The following is a 25,235-nucleotide window of genomic DNA, read 5'->3' as shown; positions in this document are numbered from 1 at the left end:
AAAAGTTTTCTGTTGTAGTTCCCATTTACAAAGACAGATACACAAATATACCAGTGGAATTTTGAACAGTTTCTATGTTACAGGTTAAAAAGCATTATCAGACTATTATTTATAATGAGACTAGGAAATACATAGGCAGCATCTCAATGAAAAGCTATTATTTATGTAAAACTACTTAAAATATTTCTCTGTTTGACATGTAGTTTTAGGTTGTTTGACATGACAGTCGTTGGATTGTTCTCACGCAAATGAGAAGCTGTACAATAGTTGATATTTGTAAAATCAGCCCTTAAACCTGGGGTCTTACAGATTGTGCTCAGACATGGCACAGACTGTGGTATCAGAGCATCCTGATACAAAAACAAACAACCTGATCCACAGGAGATTTGGGAGACTTGCCATAGTCAGTGTTGTCTTCTGCAACACCTCCACTCCCAGCTGCTTTAGCAGTGGCAATACTCCTGACTGTGTGCCTCATGCAATCTTTGCCTTCAAGTATAATGGTCCATGTTTAAATGCAGAGTTTTGATCATGCTCTCTGTACAACATTTCTGTGCCTTGCTGATTTTGATCAAAGTCTTTATTGTTCAGCTTCTATTACCTGGGTCTCATAGGTTGTTCAGTTGCTTTTGCAGTTATATTTCTGGAGGCTTGGGTTTATTTTCTCTTTTCTACAAGGAATAAAGGGCTTGGGAAGTCAACAACAGGCAGGAAAGTATAGGTAGAGGAGAGATTAAATATGGATTGGATATCACTAAGGAACCAAAAGGACAACAAAGGGAGTTCAAGCTCTCAGGACAGTGATGCTACCTGCTTTCTTGTAAGCATGGCATTTTGTCTGTTTTGGTCTTTTCTTCCTTAAAACATCTCTAGGGGATACCTTCTCTTTTTTTTTTTTTTCTGGGCCTCTATCTGCAAATAAAGGAGTCCTGAAACTTATGATTACAGTTTTATAGAGGAGTGAACAAGAATATGAAATAGTGAAAGAGGGGCTTGAATCAGAGGGCGTAAGACCTGAGATCATTCTGCACATTCACTATACCTTTTCTGACTGACTTCTGTTTTGCAAAAGATCTCCAGTTGGAGTAACAGAAAGCACTCCAGAGCTGTTTGGAAACTCATGGAAGACTTCATCAGCGTGTGTTCTTGCACATGACAGCTCACAGGTGGACCCGTGTGATGTTCATCTGCAGGCAGGTGGGCAGTGAGGGCAGATTCTCACTGACAAGTGCATTTCTACTTAGTACACCTGTGCCCATTTTCCTAGTTGGATCAGGTAATAACCAGACCTACCCATTAAAGAAATGAGTACCTAGGGGTAGTATAGAGGCAGCTGAGTTCAATCCCTTTAAAAAAATCACAGTGTATTGTTTGAGGATTTTGTAATACTTGCAGAGGTGTTTGAAATACGTAATTTTTATTTCTGGTTTGCAGTTACACTGTGTTTAGTTAGACATGCATTAAAATTTGGTAGAATGTCTTGTGTTAGTGATGCTACTAGGTAAGATGGAGACTCAAAACTATGGCAGGATTCATTTTTGACAATGCTGAAAAAAACTAAATACTTGATTTAGTTGCCTGCTATAGAAGAGAATGAGAAGGAGAAAGATGCTTATGCACTGCCAGCCTATAGATTTAGCTGAAAGGGTCCAGCTGGGATAACATGCAGGTGACTGATGCTTTGAGGACCACAGATGGTCCCCAAGTCATCAGTTATATCTATTTCACAATTTCTACCACTTGTATTGACACTAAACGCTTTTAAAGACACAGAGGTAGAATTTTAAGGTTTTCCCTGTAATTTCAGCAGTTCTAGGGAATCATCATGCCTCCTGCTACATCGCTTGTCTTTTGAGTATTTACACAATGTGCAGTGCTAAAAAGCTGCATTCTTGATAACAGATTGGACATGTTAGTCTTTCTGTACAGCTGTATAGGTAGCAAAGATAAAAAGATTTATGTGGCAATAGTATATAACCATGATTGGTTGCATTGTGTAGAAGACACTTTTTGTTCCAAGTCTTTTTAAACTCCCTCACTGAAACAGTTTTTAATCTGTTATTTGTGTAGCCTCTTATGCAGCGGAAGCTTGTAGCATCCTTACGAAAGATCTTTTTGCTCCATGCTACCCCTATTTGAGTCCTGTTCCCTATTTTGAGCAGTGCAGAAGAGACACTTGCAAATGTGGACAGACTTGTTTTTGCTCTGCTCTGGCCCATTACGCTCATCACTGCCGAAGGTTTGGAATTGTAATAGATTTCAGAGGAGCTGTCCCAGATTGTGGTGAGTTTCCTGTCACTTCTAGACTTAAATAATTACTGCCTGAGGACTTTAGAGACAATCAGCAAAAAGAATTAAATCAATAAAATCTTTTAAATGAGAAAAGGATTAATTTTAACACGACCTTTTGCACACAGTACAAGGTTCTTTAAAAAAAAGAATTTTCTCTCAAGACAGAATTTGTACCAGTGTCTTTAGAGGATTCTTCCTTTATAATTTCCTTTCTGTAGTTCTTTGACTTATGAAATATTACAAGTATTTTTAATGTAGTCAGGGGGCTTCAAATGTATACAGAATGCAAAATATGTCAGTCCTTATTATATGGCATTGCATGTTTCTTACCATATAGCTATAATTCATGAACTGCATAAATATGTTTCTTTTCCTTGTAGATGCTAGGTTTATCTATTCCTTTAAATGAACAAGATGAAGAATTAAGAATTAAGTATTAAGCAACTTTAGTTGGGTTGTTGTCTACTTCTGCTCTCTGACAATCTCTTGGCTTATTCTCTTACTGTCAGTAACACTGAAATACACAAAGTGCTGAAGCAAGTATTGAAACTTGGTATGGTTATTTAGTTTAAAATGAATAGAAGATGATAGAATATATGTATCTTTATAGATGAAGGTGATGTCTCTTAACTACTCTATAAATCCTCACAAGCAAATGATAATATTAAATTCTTTAGTTTATATTAAATTTTAGTGAGGAAAAAGATATTGATAGGGCATGTTGGGCCCTCACATATATTTTCAAAAAAGTATAGAATTGGAAACCCTATCAAACAATCTGAAATTGACACTCTTGATGTAGGTCTGGCTCTATAAACAAGTCTGAGAATCTTTTCTAAGGAGCATTCAAAAACTTAGCAGTTGTTATCACATCATGTAATTATCTGTTTTAATGCATGATAAAGAGAATTAAGTTGGTCCAGCTTAACCATCTCAAGCTGGAATATCTGTGTGTATATCTGACAAGACTGCCTTGTTTGCAATTATTAGGACATGAATGTCTGTGTCTGCCTAATGAGTCACTCAAGTAATGTCATTTTATTTTACTTTTCTGGAAACTAATTATCTTACAGTATATTTAAAATGTCATGCTTTTAGCATTTAAAATATGTTAATCTGTTAGTATTTCAAGAGCTTCAGTGTTTTTTTAGTAGAGCTTTATAAGAGACAGATCTATCGATATATATGAAAGAAAATTTGATATGGTATTGTGCAACATCTGCAAAGTACACATTATATTTAAAGCTTTTAAGATTTTCTTTTAAGGTGCTGTGCATGTCCAAAAGCCCATGCACAAATGCCAAGTGCTTTCAGAGTTAGAGGCAAAAAGGCTTCAGCTGTTTGGTTTCCACGGCGTAAATCTGGATTAACTGCACAGACTCATTGCACTTGTTATTACTGTGGATTTACATCTGTGTAGTTTACACAGAGCAGTGCCAAGATAGCAATTTTGTGGAATTTAATGTGATTGGGAACAAAAGAATGGAGATGTTTATCAGAAAACTGTTGGGAGGTCCTTGAGTCTCTTGCAGCGTAATTTGAGAGATTTGTTTCGTTTGGACAGCTCTTTCATGTGAAGACACAAAGGAGTACAGTACTTGTGTGTCTACCTGTGGCAGAACCTGCCAAGCACTGTCTGTGCCAGAGACATGCAGCAGTGACTGCGTTGAAGGCTGTGCTTGTCCCTCTGGAATGTATTTGGATACCAGGACTGAGCGATGCGTGCAGAGGTGGGTAGAGTTGCAGTTCTGATAGCCACGCTCACTGTGTGCTTTCAGACCACCACATTTGCAAGTCAGAGTGGAAAACTAATTAACTTGTCCCCTTGTAGATTATATGCGTCTGTGAACTTGACAGGGTCTCTTAGAATTATACAGAACTGATATCTGTGTTGATCAGAAATAGCTGTTCTAAAACACAGCCACTCATCCAACATCATCAGCACTAGTTGTTACTTTCTGTCTGGTTTTTGGCACACAGGAGGTACAAAACATAAGCTTCCATTTTCCTACTGATTTGGTTTGAAATGTGCTTGAGTTATACAGCAGTATTGAGATCAGTTGCTTGCATTAAAAAAGAACAAACCCTGAACAACCACAAAACCCCCAGCTAACCAAAAAAACCACACCAAAAACTGGACAGCAACTGAAATTTGAAGAGCAATTTAATGGGAATTTTACCTTGTTTTTTCAGTTTGGGTTAATCGCTTACATGTTTTTCCTGTATTCCAGAAATGAATGCCCATGTTATTTCCAAGGAATTGACTATCCTCCGGGAGAAAATATCTTGACATCTTTAGGCAAATGGTGAGATACAAAATTGTGTTTTTACATAATTAAATTGTACCATACTTTTAAGAGCTTTATCAAATCTCTTTGGCTAGTTTGTTGGGTTTTCTTTTTGTTTTTTGTTTTCTTTTGTTTTAGTTATTTTTCAATGAAGCCTACAGAATAAACCTGCATCAGTTTTGTGTTTGACAGAAGTCTTTTAGAACTTAACCTTTCCAGGCTGCTGTGCTTTGTAATGCAATATATTGAACTGCAAAACAGAAAGAAAAGCCTCAATAATTTCTTATATCCATACTAATGTGGAGAGCACCAGACCACCACAGACATTTCCTGACTGTCCATAGATCTTCATTGCTCTTCTCCTTCCCTTTACCAGATTCTAAATCCATTTATGAAGAATTATTAAGGATCTGTCTTCCACTAGTATAGAATCATTGTAAAAGAGCAATGTGGCTTTTATCAACTAGCAAACAACACAAAAAATGGTCAGCTGCAGCCAATGGTAAATAAGCATCTCTGTTACTGTTCCTTACATTTGGCATTTGTTCTTGTCCTCTTGCTCTTCCATGTGCATCATTGCAGTCCTGACATTAAAGAAGAAAGTTTGTTAGGTGATCCTGGCTCCTGCCAGCTGCATCCTTGTCAATAGTTATTTCTGTCTGGAGAAGGTTAAGTAATGTGGACAATGAGCTCTGTAAATTACAAGCTTTCAGAAATAATATTTGAGCTCTGACTGCCTCTATCAGTTGTTACAGCACTTAATTAAAAGCAGAGCAGACCAAATTGTCTGTGATGGATCAGTGGAGTACTTTAGTTTGTAACCAAGGCCACATTAGAGATTGGGGTTGTCAGACTCCTGTTGCAATGGGGGCACTTGTTAAGCACACACAAACTCCTTCTCACTCTTGTTAGCAGTCCATAAATACTGACTGTTCTAAATTGATATCTTACTCATCAAGTTAGCTTATTTTTCTTTACCTTAGGGCAGATTCCCTGGAGTGTGCCAGGCAGCTCATCATGCAAAGGCTGGGTGCACTGTTGCCTGCCCTCCTAAGGTGTTTTTGTTTACAGAATGTGAGAAACAGCTCTGGCAGCCAAGAGAAGGGGCTTCTCCTGGTGAATCTTTAATCCTTCTGCTCAGAGGTCTAGTTCAGCTAATTTTGCTGACCCATGTGATGGATATATGGTTGAATGCAGATCATGTGATGATCCACAAATGTAGGTTTCTTAAAAATTGATGTAGACAAAAATCTCCTTCATGTTGATTTCAGTGGAATTTCTTGGGATCTGGCAGCTCGTTTGTTAATAAAATTAAAATCTACTATTTTATAACTGAGGGTTTTAGCTGGAATTAGAGATCTGTGTGTCCCATGTAGTCACAATTTTTACTTGAGGTGTTTTCTAATAAGGCTATGTACAGATCTGTTGAGAGGAAAGGCTTTCAAATGCAGAGGTACACACTGTGAATTCCTGTGAATTGCCTTGTGCTAAGAAATGCACTAGGAATCATGTAGCAATATATTGTGGATGAACTGGAAAAAAAATGCTATGTGATGAGGTCTTTTTTGATCTGTCACTCTCTATTAGTAACAATTATGATCTTTATTATATTCTCCCCATCCTTTATTGCTCTCAGTTGCTTCCTATTTGGAACTTCCCATTTTCAAACTGGAATTTCTTCTGACCAGCGAGAGGAGTCCTGGGGATGCTTTAGCCACTGCAAAAGAATGGGAAAGTAGTGCTGGATTTCGTGGCCTCAGGTTCTTCAGTGATGACCAGGACCTGAAACTCAGCCAGCACTGCTACAGTTTTCCTTGACAATGGGCTGCAATAGGAGCTGCTACCATTTTAGGAAAATACTGGGCTATTTTGGCTCAAATTAGAAAGAAGCAGACAGTGTTAGTTTTCTCAGTGCTTCCCTGCACACAGTATCCTGTTAGGTTGAGTTTTATGCAGCTTTGAACTGTTTCATGCAGGGAAATGTGTTTTGGGGAGCAGTATGGGGGCATATTCTTGTACATATTTTTTTGTCAGCCCATGCATCTTAACTCCTAATAACATTATGCATAAAGCAGAAATTTGGAATTAAGTAATGTTCTTCATGGATTAAGACAATGCTTTATCCACAGCTGTAATGTTCGGTGCAGACATCTGTAAAATTATTTTCTATTGACTCATTCTGCATTACTAAATAGAAGATATTAATATATTTTAGCTCTTCCTGGCTCTCTGTACATCTCTGTGTATTTCTATTGCAGCCATTGCAGGGATGGAGTAATGAGCTGTGATAACAACATAATAGGTAAGTGAAGGGGAAGGGAGGGGGAAAAGATACTTGAGGTTTAGCTTCTGGGAGGGGATCCATAATTATCTCTTTGTGTGTTTGATAATAGTGCTCCTGCTTTGTACCAGCCTAACAAATTTTTTCCCCTAGTACTTTAAAATACTTGGGGTTTTTTGGGGTTTTTTTTTGTTTTTTTTTGCTTTCTAATGCAGATAGGCTTAGCTTCATGATGCACAGCAGACCTTCAGTAGAGCAAACAAAGGTTAGCTTTGCCCCAAATAATATGAGGGGAGGCAACTGAGAACACAAAATTTCGGGTGTGAAGATTAAAGCACTCAAAAATTTTTTTCCCCAGCACACAGCTGCCCAGTTGGACAGATTTATATTAACTGCAGTAATCCACAAGTGGATCCTGAGCTCAGCAGAGAGAGGACTTGTGAGAATCAGCTGCTAAACCTCACTTTCTCAGCACACCTTCCTTGTGTGTCAGGCTGTGTCTGCCCACCAGGGTGAGTACAGACAGATTTGCATTTTCTGGTGCACAAACATGACAGAGTAATTAATTCTGCTTGGGCAATTTGAGATCTCAAAGGCTGAGCACTTGGGGAGGCTTACCCCACAATACTGCCTGCTCAAGTCATAATAAATGCTTAACCAGAAGACAAGTGGAGTTAAATACTTCATAATAATATGATAAAAAACCCAAGAATATAGAAATGGCATTGAAATAATTTTATTCAGTCTGTGTTGTTACAGTAGAATTGTGTTTATCTAGATTTTTTTTTCAAATACCTAACATTTTATTTCAATATTTGGCTGAGGGAGAGAAGTTTTATTCATAGGCATAATTTTTAGTATTTTTTCCCCTCAAAAGAATCTCTTAAGTCATGGGGATTTATGCTGATGATGTACAGATGAGCTGTTGTAGAATCAAGCTCTGTATTGTTGACAGAATTTGGATTATAAAAATAACAATAATGTGTTAAAGTTATGCTAATCTTGATGGAATTTAATTTCCTAAGCACATAACCTTAGAAGTTTTTTGGTGTTATAACTCTGAAATCATTTGAACTCTTGAAATAGCTCAGCTGAAGTCTGTGCACTCATACTGAGTGATGTGTAGGTATTTCTATCTCATGATAAAATATCGCTGCTCAGGATTTTGAGATTTTACTTTAATACTTGAAAACATGAAATGGTTCATGTGAAATGGAACCTGTAATTAGTGGAACTCACAGTATGGTGCCATATTGCAAAGTGCTGAGGTAGACTTTGAAATTAACTGGAGGCAGATATGTTCAGAATTGCAAAAATTCACCCTCTTGGACCAGGCTGGCATACTTCAAGACTACCTTCAGCAGCACTATATGATCTGAGCTGCCAGCCATATAAACTTTTTTATTCTCTGCTGTTTTGCTGTGCATAACCTCTGAGCTTGTGATCTCTACTGCTTCCTGGTGGAATTTAGGTCTAGAATGTAAGCAATTAGTTTGTTGGTTTTGGTTTCTTTTTTTAGCATTAGAAGACTCAGCATCAAGTGTTGGTGATCCCAAAACTCTTATAATATGGTTTTATGGTTGTAAGAGGTGAAGTGTTAGGATTTCCTAGGGACAAAAATGCAAGACTAAGATGATTTGTCTTTATTGTAACTTTGGCGAACTGAATTGTTTTCTACAGTATATTGCCTGTAGAGATACTAGTACAAAATTATTTGGTTTTGTTTTGTTGGTTGTTTTTTTGTTTTGGTTGTTTGTTTTGGTTGTTTGTTTTTGAGGATGTGCAAAGGGAGAGGTTTTTTTTTATGTTTCAGGATTTTACCTCAGTGCCGCTTAAGGCAGAACTAGGCAACAGTGTTACAAGCCTAAGGTTTGAATTAGGAATGTCAGTCTGTACTGATGAAGTATTAAGTCTTACAAACTTGTCAAAACTATATAGCTTACTAATTTATGTTTTTATTTGAGGTTGCTTTAGGAAAAATTATGATCCTAAAGGTGTGTGGTTTTCTGGTGTGCTTTTGGAAAAGTGAGAGACTTATGCTACGTATTAACTATGCAGGTTTTTTATGTAGATAATGAGTCTTAATTGTTTAGGAATTTTAGTGAGAGATGCATTTGATAGAAGCTGGATAGAAGTTGGATATGAAGAGCCCTAATGTTTTAAGTCATTCGCTGAATTCACACTACAATGATTCATGCTGCAGATTGAGCAACGTAGTCAGCCTGTACACCACAGTAATGAAAAAATTTTAATTAAACTTTTGGAAGAGAAAAATGGGTAAAGTACAGTTACCTTTATATGGTGCCTCATCCTGTGTTCATGTCCTTTCAAGCAGTGCAGGATTCAAAAGCACTGTGAATTTATGCAACTTGGAAATCCCTTTTCTAGGCTATCAGTTCTTAGTGGTGAAATAGAAAACTGAGGTGACATTGTCCACTTTAAAAGGGTAAAACAGCCATGGAATTTCTTTGATCTTAACATTAGTCCTTTACCTGAAATAATAAGTTTCATTCCTTAATTCATGCTTTTGTTCCTGTTTGAGATCTTGCATCAGTTTATCTTGATTCATTACATGTAAGCTAAGCTGATTTTAGTAGCAATGAAATCAGTTTAATGAGTTTGACTAGTTGATTTAGGTAAAATAATTTTAAAAGTGAGTGAAGTAAAGTGGACATGTCACAACTAAGAAACCTGTTTGTAGGAATGCAGGAAGCTACAATTTTTTGAGACAGAAGGACCTTTCTGATCTGTTTAGAGGGGTGTTTATTCCACAGTGATACCCTGAAAGGTAATTAACAAAAGGAACCTCTTGTTTTCACAGAAGTGATGTTAAGATTTCAAGGGAGCAATATTTTTGTTTTGCACTCCATTTTTGTAGTATCTGAAAAATACTAGATTCATTCAAATATTCATTCATTCATTCAAATACTTCATTACTTCAGCATTCCTTCTTTTTTTTGTGCCTACAGTGCAGCTGTGCTTCATTATTTTTCCTCTACAGCGAGTAAATCAGATGCAAGTAACCATGCTTAAGTAAATATCTAAATTTGCAGGAGATCATTCTATGGGTTACAGTTTTTATGGTACAAAAATTGATGATATACTTTGTGCCTATTTTAGAAGCTGTTGAAATCAAACATTAATTCTCCTGGAACTCACATCCTAATATTGATTCACCCTACTTTGCCTGACATATTAAGTAATTTTTAAGACTTTATTTATATTTTTTCTTACTGGTTTTCATCTGTCACCATTTAAAAGGAAATATTCTATATTTCTATGTTGCATTTCAAAAATACACTTTCAGTGCGTATTTTTTAAAGCACAATATTTGAATTACATTTTCTGCTTCTGAATTTCTAAGAATCAAATTGTTTTTCCTCCTTGACTATACCAAAAGTGGATGATTTGACATGGAGACAGAATCCTTATCAGACTGCAGAAGAAACAAGGAGAAAAGACAGTAAAGGAAAAGGAGGGGAATAAACAGTAGTACCTTCCTGCATTTCTGGATGCTGTGTGACATGTTTGCTCCAAATGAACACAGGCTGGTTTGTGTCTGTCCTCTTCCATTGGTTTTCCCTGGTCTCCAGTCAGACCAGTGATGATCTCCAAAACAGCTTCTGTTCATTGCTGCTTACAGCCTGCTCTTAGTGTTGCTGTCAAGAAAAGCAGACACTTTCCTGAAGGAATTACTTGTGTTTTCCCACTTCCCTCTTTGACAGGATTTTACCCCTTGACTGCAGCATAGGTTGGATTTAACTGATCTGTACTTTGTGGTGTGTGCAGCATAAAACTTGCGCTGTATTTGCAATATATATAGTTTTGTGGGGGTATTACAGTGGTTGAAGTTAATTAGCTTAGAGGTATTTTCCAACCTAAATGGTTTGATGATTCTAACAAGAGCCCTATCAGATTTTTGAGTATAGCTGCTTTCATGTGGACTGACTCTGACTGTTTAATGACATACATCAGTATTTATTTTAGATTATGTTATCCATTCCTATTTCCATTAGCTGAAATATTTAGCAATTTCCATGTCTATTTCATAATTCCATCTTGCTGGAAAAACCAAGGCCCACCAGCCTCTAAATATGAATAATAAATGCAACTTCTGAGAGTTATTTCAATAGCTTGAAATACATATTGTCCCAAATGCAATTAATGTTTTATTGTTTCCGTTACATCTGCCTATTAGAGCTTCATCCTTTTTTCCCTTTTATGTTTTTGTTCCCTCCATAAAGCTGTGTTAAACCAACCACTATACAGTTAACCCTGATCAAGCAGTCTCTGCTAACTTTGCAATATTTTGAAACTTCATTTTCAAAATTTTCATTACTTTTTTTTTAAACTCTAAATCATAGCCAAAATTCTGTTCCTAATCATGCTTATAAAACTGGCTGTAATTTTCTCCTTGTTTCAGTGACATTTTCCCTTGCCTATAGACAAAACAACTATATTAATGAAGAATTAAGATGGGAAGAATATAGATAAGTTTTAAATATTTTTAGAAAACGACTCTTGATTAATGTAACTAGATTTACCATGTTATGTCTTAAAATAAGTCTCCTTAGATTGAATAAAAATCCTATGCTTTTGGTGTGTGTTTAGTATATTTTTTCAGAAGACCTACTGTTCCTGAGTTTAAACTCAGAATTTACTATTATTATCAGTGTGAAAATAAAACCTGTTTTCTGTCCAAACCTCAGTCTTCTGGATGGCCCTGCTGCTGTTATTAGGCTAAGTATTTTTAATCTTTTTGTTTAGGCAGGGCTTTGGAGAGGTCTGTTGAGATGTAATGTTTTCCAGGCAAATAAGGATTAACCCCGTGGGGATACCATCATGGCTATGCACTTGACTATTTCCTCAAGAAAATACAATTCTCTTACAAAGACTGCATCAATGTTCCTGTGTTTGGGTTTTTCAGGAACCAATGTTTATCCACAACAGATTTTGTACGGTCAATTCTTGATGGCAATAGGCACAGCATGCTTAAAGTGCAGGAGCTCATTTGCAAAGAAAACCTCTGTTGCAGTGCCCTTGCAAGACAATCCAGTTCTTTTCCATCCTTTTCTGCTTTACAGACTTGCAAATTTCCTTAATATATTTTTGAGTTCCTTATTTTCTCTTGCAATTCTTACAAACCTTCTTGGTTTCCCCCTTTCTAGTTTATACCAGCTGCAAATAAATCGCTATTCTTTTTTTTCCTTGTATTTGTATTAATTGACAGTAAAACTTCACCAGTATCATTCAGGTTGTGGAGCACCTTTTCATATGACCCTCTGCTTTCTGAATTGTTTTTAAGAGAAATATTGAATTCTGTCACTTAGTTCAAAGGAAGACTTCAGAGACTTACTTTGTGATATTGTGGTGCTGGTGATAGGGCTGACTGCAGGAAAGTTTCCAATCCAGGGTGAGGCTTCAAAAGAAAATGACTATCTCAGTTAAAGCATCAAAATAATGTGTTAACGTGGAAAGATGGAAAGGTACAGTGAGAATAATGAAAACCTTCCCAGCATTCTACAAAATTACTTAATATTTTGGTATAATAAACCAGGGGAAAGAGGAAGAGGAGATTTCAAGAAGCTCCCCAAATGAAAAAGAAAACAGCCACAATATATTGACTCTCCTTGTCTAGACAGTGAGTGAACCCTAATGAGGGCATTATGGGCTACAGTAATGTTACTAGTGTTGCATTTTATCTCAAAATTTACCTTGTTTTCTGGTTAGACAAGTCAAATGCTCCCTGATATGATTATTTTCTTCATTTTTTGCTTCCCTTAAACTTAAATTGCATACCTTTGTAGTATGATCTGTGAAACCCTTCAGAGAGCAAATTTAATGTTGCAGCAAAAGTGCTTGTGGCTGCATAAATCATTTGAGGGTGGGCCCTTGCAGGAGAGAGGGGAAGGAGCTTGTGCAAGACACAGAGTGTTGAAAACTGCGCTGCTGGAACCTGGGAGAGTGGGGTTATTTTTGGGTTTGTATTTTTTTTATTGCTTTGGTCCAGATTTGGGATCTTTGCAGAAGTAAAGAAGTGTTTGATGAGTCACAGGTGACATTACTTGTAATGGTGTCTTTACCAAGATTATTTACATATTTCTATGTGTGTGAATGCAGGAAGCTCTAGATATAGTGAGATAGTAAAGAAAGTGAATGGCTGAAGTGGGATAGTTGTCCTTGTGTCTTTGCAGTTCATTGTAGGCTGGACAGTAAGTATAAGCATCCAGAAAAATGTCTGATACTTCAAAGAGGAGCTGTGCAAGGCCTCTCTGTAGGGCATTTGTGGTGAATTCTTAGATCATTGAAATCTATCCATTTGCTTGGCTTTACAAGAGAGAAAGCTGTTATCACCTTTTTTTTAATCCAGTGTAATAACACAAGGAAAAACCTGCATTTAGTGTTACCTTGTCAGTGTGATCTCTTTGTGTCTGAATGTGCCCTGTTCAGTTCTGAGCAGCTTTAAACCAGTGGGAATTTCAGTCTCACAGTTGATTGTCTCCAAGTGACACAATGCTTGAAATAAGTATGGATTACAAAGAACACTTCACCTACCCTGGAGGAAAATTGGGGAGGAGGGTTTATGGTGTTCTGCCCCTTCCCATTCAAGCCTCACAGAGATGTAAATTTCTGTCTGATACATAGCACACTGAAGAAGAGTCCAAGTAAAATACAAATTATAAATTTGTACAATGCAATTCAGAAAACACAAATGACCAGCTGATCAATATGAGCAAATGAAATGTCCTGGGATAAATTCAATTATGAAATGTTTCCTTTTGTATAGCAGGGAAACAAAATATTACTGTTACCCTGTTTGCCATGGATGTGCCTCACACTTATCACATTTTATCCATAATGACAGTGCTAAACATCAGGAGCAATAAATCTTTTAGGAACACAGAAAAAACCTGTACAAAATTTGTATTACTAGAGTGATGTACTGGGATTCCAAACAAACTTACCTTGAAGGAAAAAAAAACCTCTCTGCCCAAAACTGCTATTTGAAGAGACTGTTTATTTGTCAATACAAATACATTTCAAACATTAGAAACAAGGATAATCCTAGACTGCATGGTGCCTGTAAGGAATCCTTTCACGATGGAGCTGGCATGTTAACTACTCTGGGTTCTTGTGTTGTATGGAATGGGGCAGGATCAAAACAACTTTGGAGCTGCAGCAGTTGGAGTGAAAGACACTGCTGCAGCTTGTCAAGAGTTCAAGTTTCACAGCTTTCATTTGAGAGATGGATTTGTCATCACAGCTGTTCTTTCTGTTAGTGGACACTCAGGTGCCATATTGCTATTGCATTGCTTATCCAGTACCTTGACAATATTTGTAATAAAATGAATTGGTTTTTGGAAGAAATGCAACTTTCCTGGGCTCATTGGAATGATGGATTATTTAATAAAATAAATCTGTGCTTCTGGTGTATTTCATGACCTTTATTTGTAGAATCTGCTTGAGATCTCTCTTTGTCTCTTTACCTAATTTCAGATTTTTCTGAATATTATCAAAAAGCCACCACCATTTTACTTTAAAATTAGGATTGGTTGCTCAATTTATTCCTTCTGGGCAAGAATTCCTCTGTAACAGCAATCTTTTTCACTTTCTTTTTTCTTTAATAATTTTCCAATTTTATCTGCTTGTCTAGGAGTTCTGTCTAAACACAAATTCGCAGCATTAGTTGAACTGTAAACAGCTATGCATATGGTTAGCTATGGCATGATGAAAATATCCCTTGAAGACTGTGAGGATACTTCTGCCACTTTAATTGAGTATATTTGTAATTGCTTGCATAAAGGTGCAGAAATAAATATTAATTAATGCAGTAATTTCATGTAGCCAGAATAGCTCTTTTGATATTAAGTTTTTCATGGAGCAAGAGGTGTAACTACAACTATAGAAAAACTGCAGTGAAATGAAACTTTTTAAATCAGTGAAAGAAAATAATAGGACAAGAAAAAATCTCATTTAAAGTCCTTAGACTAAATATGTCAGAAATTTTGGAGAGTAAGAGTAAATACCACTAGAACAAAGGGCTGTGATGGCTCCTGCATCTCATGGATTATCTTTTGGCTTGAGTCAAATGCAGTTTAAATGGCTGAGTTGCAAGAAATTTGCTGCAATTTAGAGGATTTCTAGAAATTTGTAGTTTCCCTGACCTTAAAATTTGTATATTCATGGGTCAGTCTTAGAGGGTTAGTGATTAAAAGGTTAGTACCCAAAGTGCTGGCACTTAATAAAGAGAAAATATTCAGGTACCTGTGAAAGGAAGATACCAAATTGCTCATACACAATCATTAACAAAATGGTGCCTTTTCAGTTTCAGAAGACCTTAAATATTATTTGTGTCTCAATAACAAAACTGGTAGTAACTTTAAAGTTTAGGAAAATATTTTTGTATCTGGATATCAGCTATACTGCTGCTGGATGAGTATTTTTTGTTCTTTTTATTTGATAGTCTTGTGAAACATGGGGATATGTGCTTGGATGCAGAGGAATGTCCATGCTCATGGAAAGGAAAGGAATATTTTCCAGGCGACAAAGTAATTTCTTCCTGTTATACATGGTAAGTGGAGATCTATTGAAGTGATGAGTTCATTTTAGTTGTGTGTTTGTCGGTTGATTATTTTTCATTCGTGTGTTTTATTTGTAAATTTCGCAGCAGATTATCAAAATCATCTACTTTGACTTCGTAGTTACGTTTCTTCAAAGAGCTGTTTGTTTCAAAGTGCTTTACATAACAAAAGAATAGTAATTTGGCGTCTTTTTAGTTTTTTAAAATATCAATTCAGAATGTTTTTTTTTTAAATTGTTTTCAAGGTCATGGCTAGTATTCCTAAAGCACAGGTAAAATCCCTTAAGCATTATGCCTGAGTGACATTTTTGAAAGTTTTACTTATTCAGTTTCACATTTAGCACTGAATTTGAGCAGTCTAGAGACCAGAATGTAGCCCTGTGTTCTTAAATCTGCATCCACATCTATGTTAAGGGAAGTACTGAGATACATCAAGTACTGAGCAAAGAAACTGACAGATTGGTCACTGATTTTGTGTGCGTGGGTAACTGATGAATCAATCAGCGTTCAAAGGGAGAATTCCAGCAGGAAAGGGTTGATAGGATCATTTGAACATAGGCAGACACCGATTCCTTTTTTTCTTTTGCTGTCCAGTGTTGTGAATGCAGCACACACCCTGCCAGGTTTCCTTGAGCACTCTCAGTAGGATGTGCTTTACTGCCATTTTAATCAGCTTCACAGGAGTGTGAAAGTGCACCCACCTACCTGATCCTGACACAAGCTCGTTTCATGGCAATCCCTGCCTGGTTTGCTCTCTGGCCAAGGCTGAATGTTGCAGGCTGGCCCCAAGCAGTGCTACTTGTGAGAAAAACCAGCTGTACTGCCGAGCACCGTGATGCTGTGGTAGAGGTGTAGCCTCCAGGTTCCCAGCAGAGCAGCTCCCTCTTTTTGTGCCCTCCTTGTGGCTTACCAGGAGCATGTAACTGGTGTCCCCTGGTGAGCTGCTGCTCCTGGCCAGCACAGCTCAGGGTAGCCCAGCCCAGGGAAGGCTCGTCCCAGCAGCACCAGGCTCTGCCGTGTCTGGATGTCGTGCCCCCTCCAGCCTTGTGCTGACTGCCTTCCTCTGCCTCTCGTCAGGTCCTCAGTAGCTGCTCTAGAAGAGATTTGTAGCCCTTTGGTGGACTGGTGAAGCGACTTACAAGGCATCTCCACTGGGCAGGCAGGTAAAGCGACCCGGGTTGTTCACCCCCTTGTTTCCAAAGGCCTCTCCATTTGGACCTGGTGTGGGATTGCTTGCATCAGAGAGAATTAATTTATCCCAGCTAACCTGTATGAGACTACACCAAAGGCAGCAGCAATGCAGGCAGAAAGACACTGAATATTTAGCCTTCGCTTTTTTTTTTTTTCCCCCTGAGGCCAGGCTCATTAATTCATGCACAAACCCTTAATGTTGTCATGGCTTTTGTAGTCTTCCATGTCCAGAAGCAGAGACAGATTAAGTGATAATCGATATTTGGCAATCAGTTGTTCACAAATAGAGGGGAGCCTGCAAGAAGCTCTGCATGATACAAAGCATATAAAATCTGAGTCTGCTGAGTGGGTATGCAGGGGTGTATCTGATGTGTTAAGGGAAAGGTGCAAAGCTTGAGAGTGTTTCTGTGCAGACACACTTAGGCACTCATGGAAGTCATCATATAGTGGGGCTGGTGCTTTGAATTGGTGTGTGTTGATAATAAGTGTCTTACTCATACTTGGTGTAGTGTTAGCAACATAAATATTGCTCTATCTGTTGAGCAAACAAACAAACAAAGTAACTTCGTAAGTTGGCAGAACTACCTGTGAACTGACGAGAACTTTCAAACCAAACTCTGGGGTCTGACTGACCTGTGGCTCTAGGTTTCCCAAGTTTTGTTTTCAGTGCAAGTACCTGAAATATTTAGCGTGTAGTGGTAACATCAAACACCAAGTGTTCTAATGCTAAGGCTGTCAGAACAACGTTTTGATGGTGTGCTGTGCCAGGTAAGATGGGCTTGTGCTGCTCTGCTGTCATCATGCTGAGACCATTGAGCAACTTCTGGTCATGCTCTGTGGGCTGCTGAATTGGGCCTCCTGTGTTCTTTAACAAATACTTCTTGGAAATACGCTTTATAAGAAACTGTTGGAAGTTTAGAAGATTCTGGGGCTGCTGAATTGGGCCTCCTGTGTTCTTTAACAAATACTTCTTGGAAATATGCTTTATAAAACACTGTTTGAAGTTTAGAAGATTCTGATAGCTCAGCTTTTCCAGCTAGGGCTCTCTAGATTCTGGTAAGTTTTACTTAAGTTAGTTCACTACTATACTAAGTTAGTTCACTTGGAATGAAACATGCCTGGTGCAGAGGACTTCAGAGACATTGTGTACCTCTTAATCCCTTCCTTCTGACTATAAATGTGTTCCTGAAAAAAATAAAGGATCTCCCTGGGCTTTACATGCTAAGAAATGTTTCTGCACAGGCCCTTAAGAGATCAGCATATGGAAAGGGATTTGAATAGGACATGAGTGAAACTAAAACCTAATGTCTCAGGAGAACATGAGAAGCAGAATTAGCCTTCCAGTCCAAACATAATTTCTTCTGTTTGCCTCTCTCTCCATCAGCTTGATGAGGTTCCTTCCTTTGCTGCTGTTCTGAGGTGACTGCAGTTAGCAAGTCCTGCTGCTATTTCCTTGTGCTTTGGTACAGCAAACACTTCTCACATGTATTTTTAACTTATTTTAGCCATCTGCTTAGTGTATTGATACATGTAGTGAAGCAAAGTGCAAGCAGTGGACTAAATCAGTGATGGGATAAGCAGAGTCTTGGCAAACCTGGACAGTGGCTCAGTGTAGGTGCAGGTTAATTGCTAAGGTAACTGGAGGAAACCTGATGCTGCCAGTAGCTGGAGCTGCCTGGATTTTCTCAATATTTGCTGCCCTTCTGAAAAAAGTGGTGTACTGGCACTGTGAAAGAAATATGAAGGAAAAGTTACACTGACAAAAATTTATGCTGAGAGAAAACTTCATACTTCAGTATATGAGATGTCAAATGTTAGAGATTTATCCAGTGTTTCTGTAAGTCACATTCAGACTTTAGCTGTAAAATACTCATTGAACATTCATTGAACAAAGCAATTAAAAATAGTTTTTTTTAAAGTAAACTTAGGCAAGTACCAAAATTATGTCACATGTTGTATTTAGTTTAAGCTACATTTATAAAGATACCTATACGAAAGCTACACCGAGGCACTAGCTTTGCTGTCTTTATGAAGGAGAATTTAAATGTCTGGGTCATTTGGGAACATAGAAATGATATTTTAATGATTGCTCATGGATGCAGGAAGTGAAACTTTATCCATTATTTATAAAACATACATCATTTCTGAAAACGTTACATAGATTGCAAGGGGGTGATTCAGAAAGAGGCATACTATCCAATGCTTCAAAGCCTCCTATTATGCAAAAAGAATGCACTTCTTCTCTAATGCTGCAAAGGGAATTCAGCAAGGTCTGAACAGTCATTCTGTAGATGTGTGGTGAGAACCCTTTGATGTTTAAGGTGGCCACAGACATAACTTGAACTATTCCAGAAGCTCCTAAACTCTTAGGCTGGTGTTTGGGGTGATGGCATCTGAAGAAAGAGTAAGTCCAACAACATGGTTCTTTTAAGGAACCTAAGCACCAAAATAATGCTACTGTAACATTTCCTTGGTAATTCTGTGAAATTCTTATTCAAGAACAGAATGCATGGGGATTTTAGTAACAGGACATGCTACTTTTTGACTCTAAGATTCAGCTTGTACAGAAAAAAAGTTTGGTGAGAAGCTGAAAAAGAAGGCTCTCTCTGTGTGGCATGTAATTGGTGTGCACTAGAGAATAAATTGTATCACGTTGCAGTGGGTTTTTTGTTTTGTTGGTTTTCTTGGTTGTATTTTTGGGGGTTTTTGAGACTTGTTGTGATGCCTGTATATTCTGGACCCCTTAAATTGTCATGGAAGAAGAAACTTAGACGTTTTTCCCCCAGAGAACTAATTGACGTGTCCTGCTTCTAGCCAACATTTCAAAACGCTTCTGTCCACGCTCCTCACACTTGCACAGCTTTTGTTTCTTTACCTCTCAGTGAATGCTGTAATCATTTGTCTGGGCATTCCCATAACTGGTGGTGCATTTTTCAGCGTCTGCCAGCACGGATCGTTCCAGTGCACCTTCCAGCCCTGCCCGTCGATGTGCACGGCGTACGGGGACCGGCACTACCGCACCTTCGATGGGCTCACCTTCGACTTTGTTGGAACCTGTAAGGTTTACCTGGTGAAGGTGAGACTTGTGTGTAAAACCTCCCTAAAACTGGCTTTAAAACTGCCTGTTAAAATCTACCATTGTGCTTGCTTCCTGTCTGTGCATTTTATTGAGTCCTACGTCCTGCTTTTCATTGTTGGCTTTGTTTAGACTTTGAATCATATATAACAAAAACATACTCTGAGGTTTCTGCTAACTGAACTATGTAACAATATGTATATCTATATTAGTCTATTTAAAAATTGACTCTTTTTGTTTTCAGGGTACTTCTTCAACCAGTCTTTCTGTCATTATAGAGAATATTGACTGCTTCAGTACTGGAATAATTTGCAGAAAAAACATTTTCATTAATGTTGGAAAATCTCTTTTAGTATTTGATGATGAAACTGGGAATCCAGTAAGTTTCATTTTTTACTGCTGATAAAAAAGCAGCACATGTGCTTCTCTGGGTGTTTCTTCCTTTCATAACCAAAAACTTATTGTGCTACTTCAGTAGCAGAGGTGTAAATATCTTTACAGTGAACGCTGATCGCATGCAAGGATTGTTCAATGGAAACAGTAAACAAAATCTTGTCTGTATTTGACAAAAATATTGGAGGAGATAATTGTAGCTGTTGTTTAGACTTAATTCCTGTTTATAATCTCAGGAGAAATACAAGTGTTTAGAAGTTTTGAAGTGGGAATTTTGCTATTAATTCTACTAGAACTAAGTGCTTAGTCAGGTCTGGAATGTTTAGGAGGAATGTTTCTATACAGTTAAAAAATCCCAACAAATTACAGTCCCTGTGGAGTGTATCCTCCACAGCCTGGATTTTTTTTGTGTTTTGGCCAAACTGCAAACTCTATTCTGTAAATGTTTAGTATTTTAGTGCATTAGTAATTATAGTATAAATAGTTTTATTTACAGTTTATAGAGTGACTATGGAAAGGAAGTTTGAGATTTTGTGTAGTTAAACCAGTCATCTTAGTCCATGCTACAAATAAGTTGCAGTCTGATTGTTAGTGGATTGAAAGAAAAATGCTGTAAACAAGATGGTGATCTAGGGACATATTTGGATAATTCCTTATTTCCAGGGGCAGCTTCATGCATCCTTTTTACCTATCCATATTCAAAAAAAAGCATATGACTGTGACAGAATTACTTATAACTAAGTGAAAATCATAATCAGGAGCCTTAAGACTACTCATGTACCTCCCAAATGAATCATTAACATTCTAATCTTCAGTTCATTACCCATCCTGTGAATTTTATATAAAATCAACTTTTAAAATTGGAAAATCTTAGAAATACAATACCGTTCGCATTCAGAATCCAGGCCCCTTTTGCTTAAGCATTTTCCCCCTCTGTGGCCTTTTGTCTGTTTTTGGACATGTCAGAGAAAAATGTTGGTAATTTCATTTAGGTGTTTAGTTTCCTGTCAAGTGAACTTTTTATCAAGATATTATTTCCATTATAAGCTCCCTTGTTTTATTTTGAACAGAGCTTATCTAGTTCCATAGATGGCCTACAAAAAATGCAGTTATGGAAAGCTGGGTTTTTCACTGTTGTTCATTTTCCTGATGAACATATCACCATTCTTTGGGATCAGAGAACAACAGTTCACGTGCAGATGGGGCATCAGTGGCAGGTAGGTGGGAGTCAACACTCTTATTGCCATTTCTTTGAGGTGTTTATGTAAATCTTGTTAAATAAGACATAATTATTCAGAGAACAGACTGTCAGAATTAAATTCAAAAAGCATTTACCTACCTTGTCAATGAAGATACTCATTCTCATTTATCTCTTTTATAGTTACTCTTTTCTGTATAACTTCTGTAACAAGAGAGACAAATATCTTGGGGGCAAAGTTCTCTTTCAGTACTCATTCCTTACATGAATGAAGCAGATGTTATTTTGCTGAGGCTTAAAAATGCACATAACTGGCAAACAGCTCCCTTTTCTGAACAAAAAGGTCATCTCATTTTTTAAAGGTTTAGGGATTGAGAACTGAAAGAGCATAATAATGACATTGCCAAAATAAAATATCCTAGGTAGCTTTGTTACTCAATTCTTCTGACTGAAAAGCTGAATTCTTTTGACTGAAATTTAGCTGGAAAAGGATCAAAATATGACAAATTTATAGTTAAACGGCTGAAGATGCAAGTTTTGAAAATGGTTATGACTGACAGTATTTCATCTTGTGAAAATACGTTTTTATAAATATGTATATATGTGTATATATATATTTTTTTTTCCTCAGGGAGAACTGACAGGATTGTGTGGAAATTTTGATTTGAAGACAGTAAATGAACTGAGGACCCCAGATAATTTTGAATTAACAAACTCACAAGAGTTTGGAAACAGTTGGACAGCTGTAGAGGTACATGGCAAAAAGAGAATGTGCTTACTAGTATATTTTGCTAGTAGATTTTTTTTTGCTGTTATACCATAAAATTTATCTTTAATGAAATCAGAAGTTCATTCCTGAAAGAACCAGTCAGGCAGCAATACAAATGACAGTATCAGTGGTTCTTAAAGATGTCATAATCTGTTAAAGAAAAGAAAAAAAATCACTTTTTTGCTGCATAGTGTTTAGAGAGTAAAGAAAAATGCTGTAATAATATTTTGAATGTTTTTGATTACATTTGAACAATAAAGTAGTGGGATTTCTGTATAATGGAAGAATGTTGTTTGCTTTGGAGTGTGTTGACAGTTTAACTGATTTTTCATAGCTGGGAAACATTTAACTGTGCAGATATAGCAATGGAAGAAAAAAAATTCTGTGTGCCTCTCTGGTACCTCTGATTAGACCCATAAGTATGTGTGTGTTTTTCTGCTGCTTTCAGAGGAATGTTTCTTGTGTCATTTTCCATCTCTTCTTCATTAGCATTAGCTTTTAACACTATATCTTAGTCCTGCTTTAGTTTCATAAATGATGCATTTGTTTCATGTTTTGCTTCTTCCTAAAAAAATAAAAAGCACAAAAATATGATTTGCAAGTTCAAAAGAGAAAGTGGTTATGAAAAAAATTTCTCACCTTCGTTTTGCTTCCCGGTTTAGTGTGTTGACAGCTCTGACATTCGAAATCCATGCAGTTTGAACCCCCTTAGAGAGCCATTTGCCAAGAAGGAATGTGGGATACTGCTAAGTGAAGCATTTGAAGCTTGCCACCCTGTGGTGAGTTGTAGTCCTGTATATAAACAAGTGACGTGGAGCATAGCACCGGAGAGAAATGTTACTCTTCAACATGAAGCTCTTTGTTGTTAATGAAGCCAAAAATACACCTAATTTGGGATATTTTCTTTTTAATCACAAGTATTACTTGTGTAAGAATAACCACTTGCTTGCTTTTCATGCAATATGTTACATGGCATACACATTTTTCATGCATATATAAATAAATGTATTAAATGGGCAGTGTCAGATGGGAAAAACGAATTCCTGGAAAACTTACTCAAATGTAAATCCATGTAGAATGTGTAACATTTCAGTAAGAAAATGACAGTTTCTTTGAAATTTTGTCACTTAAGACAAGACTTGAAGATACTGCAAGGAAAAATGACAAATTCTTTTCTGAAATTGCCTGATAATATGAAGACAATATTAACTACTTGCACATGAAGAAGAGTTTTCCATTTACGTTGATTTCTTACATTTTATGTGAATCTGACTTCCTTAAGTTTGATTTTTACTGATTTGTGGTCAGTTTAGTCTTTTATTTCATAAGGTTTTTCACAGTTTATTAAGGCTTAAGTATTATAAAGTGCTATAAAAGACAAGCCCACGTTAGCATCAATGTGCCTCTTCTAAATGGGTCATTGATTTAATTGTGTTGCTAAGTGCTGGACAAGATTTTATGGTGTGTCCCAATGAACGTTTTTTCTCATGTTTCAGGAAGCATTGGGAGTGAAGTCTTTAAGACTTCCAAGTTGGAAATGTTGCCTTTTGGAAGAGGCATAGCTTTGTGTCGAGGTGTTGGCTGGCAGTTCCTGTAGGAGCGTTTTTGATAAGCGGTGTTTTCATTTCCAGATTGACGTCACCTGGTTTTACTCCAACTGCTTGACAGACACTTGTGGCTGTAACCAAGGTGGTGACTGTGAGTGTTTCTGTACAAGTGTCTCAGCTTATGCCCATCAGTGCTGCCAGCACGGAGTTGCTGTGGACTGGAGGTCTCCCAGAGTGTGTCGTAAGTTTGTTTAACCTGCACTGCCAAGGGCTGCCCCTACCCTGCATTCGTGGCAGCCAGACCCGAAAAATCAGTCACACCAGCTGACCTGGGGCCATGAATTGAATCTAAGCCTCACTGGTGCCTCTCACTCCAATTTGATTCTGGTCTAGCTGGATTATGTGCTTTTTCTGTGTTGTGAGTGATGCTTTTCTACTTTTAATCGCTTTTCCCTATGATGTGAAGGGAGAAGTCGTGGGAAATCCATGTTAGGGAAACCTAAGTCATGGGAAATCTATGTACAGCATGCATCCTTCAAACAAAAGGTGCAAATTTAACAGCTCAAGTGATTTCCACCTTCAGGAGGACTTTACTTCTTAATAAGATCTAGTAAGCATACGTGCCTTACTAGAGCCCCCAGAGCAAGTGGGAAATATAAAGGTCTTCTGAAGAAAAACAAGTTAGTTTTTAAGCTGGGCAGAGTCATTACCTTAGGATTCCTCTCCAACAATTCTTAGAACTTACAAAAAAATCTGAGGCCCTTTTCTCCAACACCTAGTGGAAATACCTAACAGGAGGCTGTCATTTTGCCAAAGATTGGATAAAAGAAGGGGAGGTGCAAAGAAAGGAAGGAAACAAGCATTCTTCTAACTTTGCAGTTGTACAGAGAGAGTGTGCAGCTTGCTTAGGGTCCCACAGCCAACTGGCCACAGAGTGAGGGGGTTGCTCTTAACTTTGGGTGGAAAAGGTGTCTTTCAATGTGAAGCTCAGTCATAGCCACTAGAGGTCACAAAAAGACAGCTGTAGGTATGTAAGCTTAGGCTTTCCTGCTGGGAAGCAATGCTTTCTTTACATCAGTGTAGTTTAAATTAGTATTTTGTCTAAAGTACAGCAAATATTTGACTGCAACTTTTTAATAAATGTTTGTGTATGATCTAATTTGACACAGCATTTGGCTCACATCAAGGGGAATAGAAAACCTGTTTCTCTATAGAATGCCTGTAACTGCATTCTTTTTCTTTTTCTTTTTTTAGCTTATGATTGTGAATACTTCAACAAAGGTAAGTTCTAAAGGAAGTGACAAAATATCAACAGACTCTTGGGGTTTTTTTAATTTAAGTCTTAGAATCTTTGTATAAAAACAATTGTATTACTGAAAACATTTGGGAATGTTATGTTGTTTAACTAGTCAAGGTTGTTTTGCTGCTTTATTTTGCTTTTTCAAACGCAAATTTTTAATTTCATAATTCCTGGATCTCTCCCGAGAACATGTGTCTAACTGATTTTTCTTTGCAGTGATGGATGATGATTTAATGATTATATCATGAAGGAATTAATGGAATATCAACTGAAAAGCACTACTTGCCTAAGGTGCAGTGCAGTTCAAAGCTGCACAGAG

General features: G+C 37.3%; 1 protein-coding gene across 1 annotated transcript in view; it reads left to right on the top strand.

Moving 5' to 3' along the window:
- Positions 1-25,235, top strand: part of OTOG (otogelin) — a gene marked incomplete at both ends in the record, with an annotated part of 89,579 nt that overhangs the window by 24,757 nt on the left and 39,587 nt on the right. Inside the window, 14 exons of the mRNA XM_084208712.1 lie at positions 1,073-1,197; positions 2,071-2,283; positions 3,857-4,022; positions 4,524-4,598; positions 6,839-6,882; positions 7,220-7,373; positions 15,326-15,433; positions 19,571-19,709; positions 19,954-20,088; positions 21,173-21,319; positions 21,932-22,051; positions 22,732-22,848; positions 23,701-23,857; positions 24,871-24,897. Coding sequence (XP_084064838.1) covers positions 1,073-1,197; positions 2,071-2,283; positions 3,857-4,022; positions 4,524-4,598; positions 6,839-6,882; positions 7,220-7,373; positions 15,326-15,433; positions 19,571-19,709; positions 19,954-20,088; positions 21,173-21,319; positions 21,932-22,051; positions 22,732-22,848; positions 23,701-23,857; positions 24,871-24,897 — 1,727 coding nt within the window. The remainder of the gene's footprint in view (positions 1-1,072; positions 1,198-2,070; positions 2,284-3,856; positions 4,023-4,523; positions 4,599-6,838; positions 6,883-7,219; positions 7,374-15,325; positions 15,434-19,570; positions 19,710-19,953; positions 20,089-21,172; positions 21,320-21,931; positions 22,052-22,731; positions 22,849-23,700; positions 23,858-24,870; positions 24,898-25,235) is intronic.

The sequence above is a fragment of the Fringilla coelebs genome (assembly GCF_963513975.1).
Source record: "Fringilla coelebs genome assembly, chromosome: 6".
Lineage (NCBI taxonomy): Eukaryota > Metazoa > Chordata > Aves > Passeriformes > Fringillidae > Fringilla > Fringilla coelebs.
The sequence above is the reverse complement of the archived record's forward strand: the minus strand, read 5'-3'. Positions and strand labels throughout refer to the sequence as shown.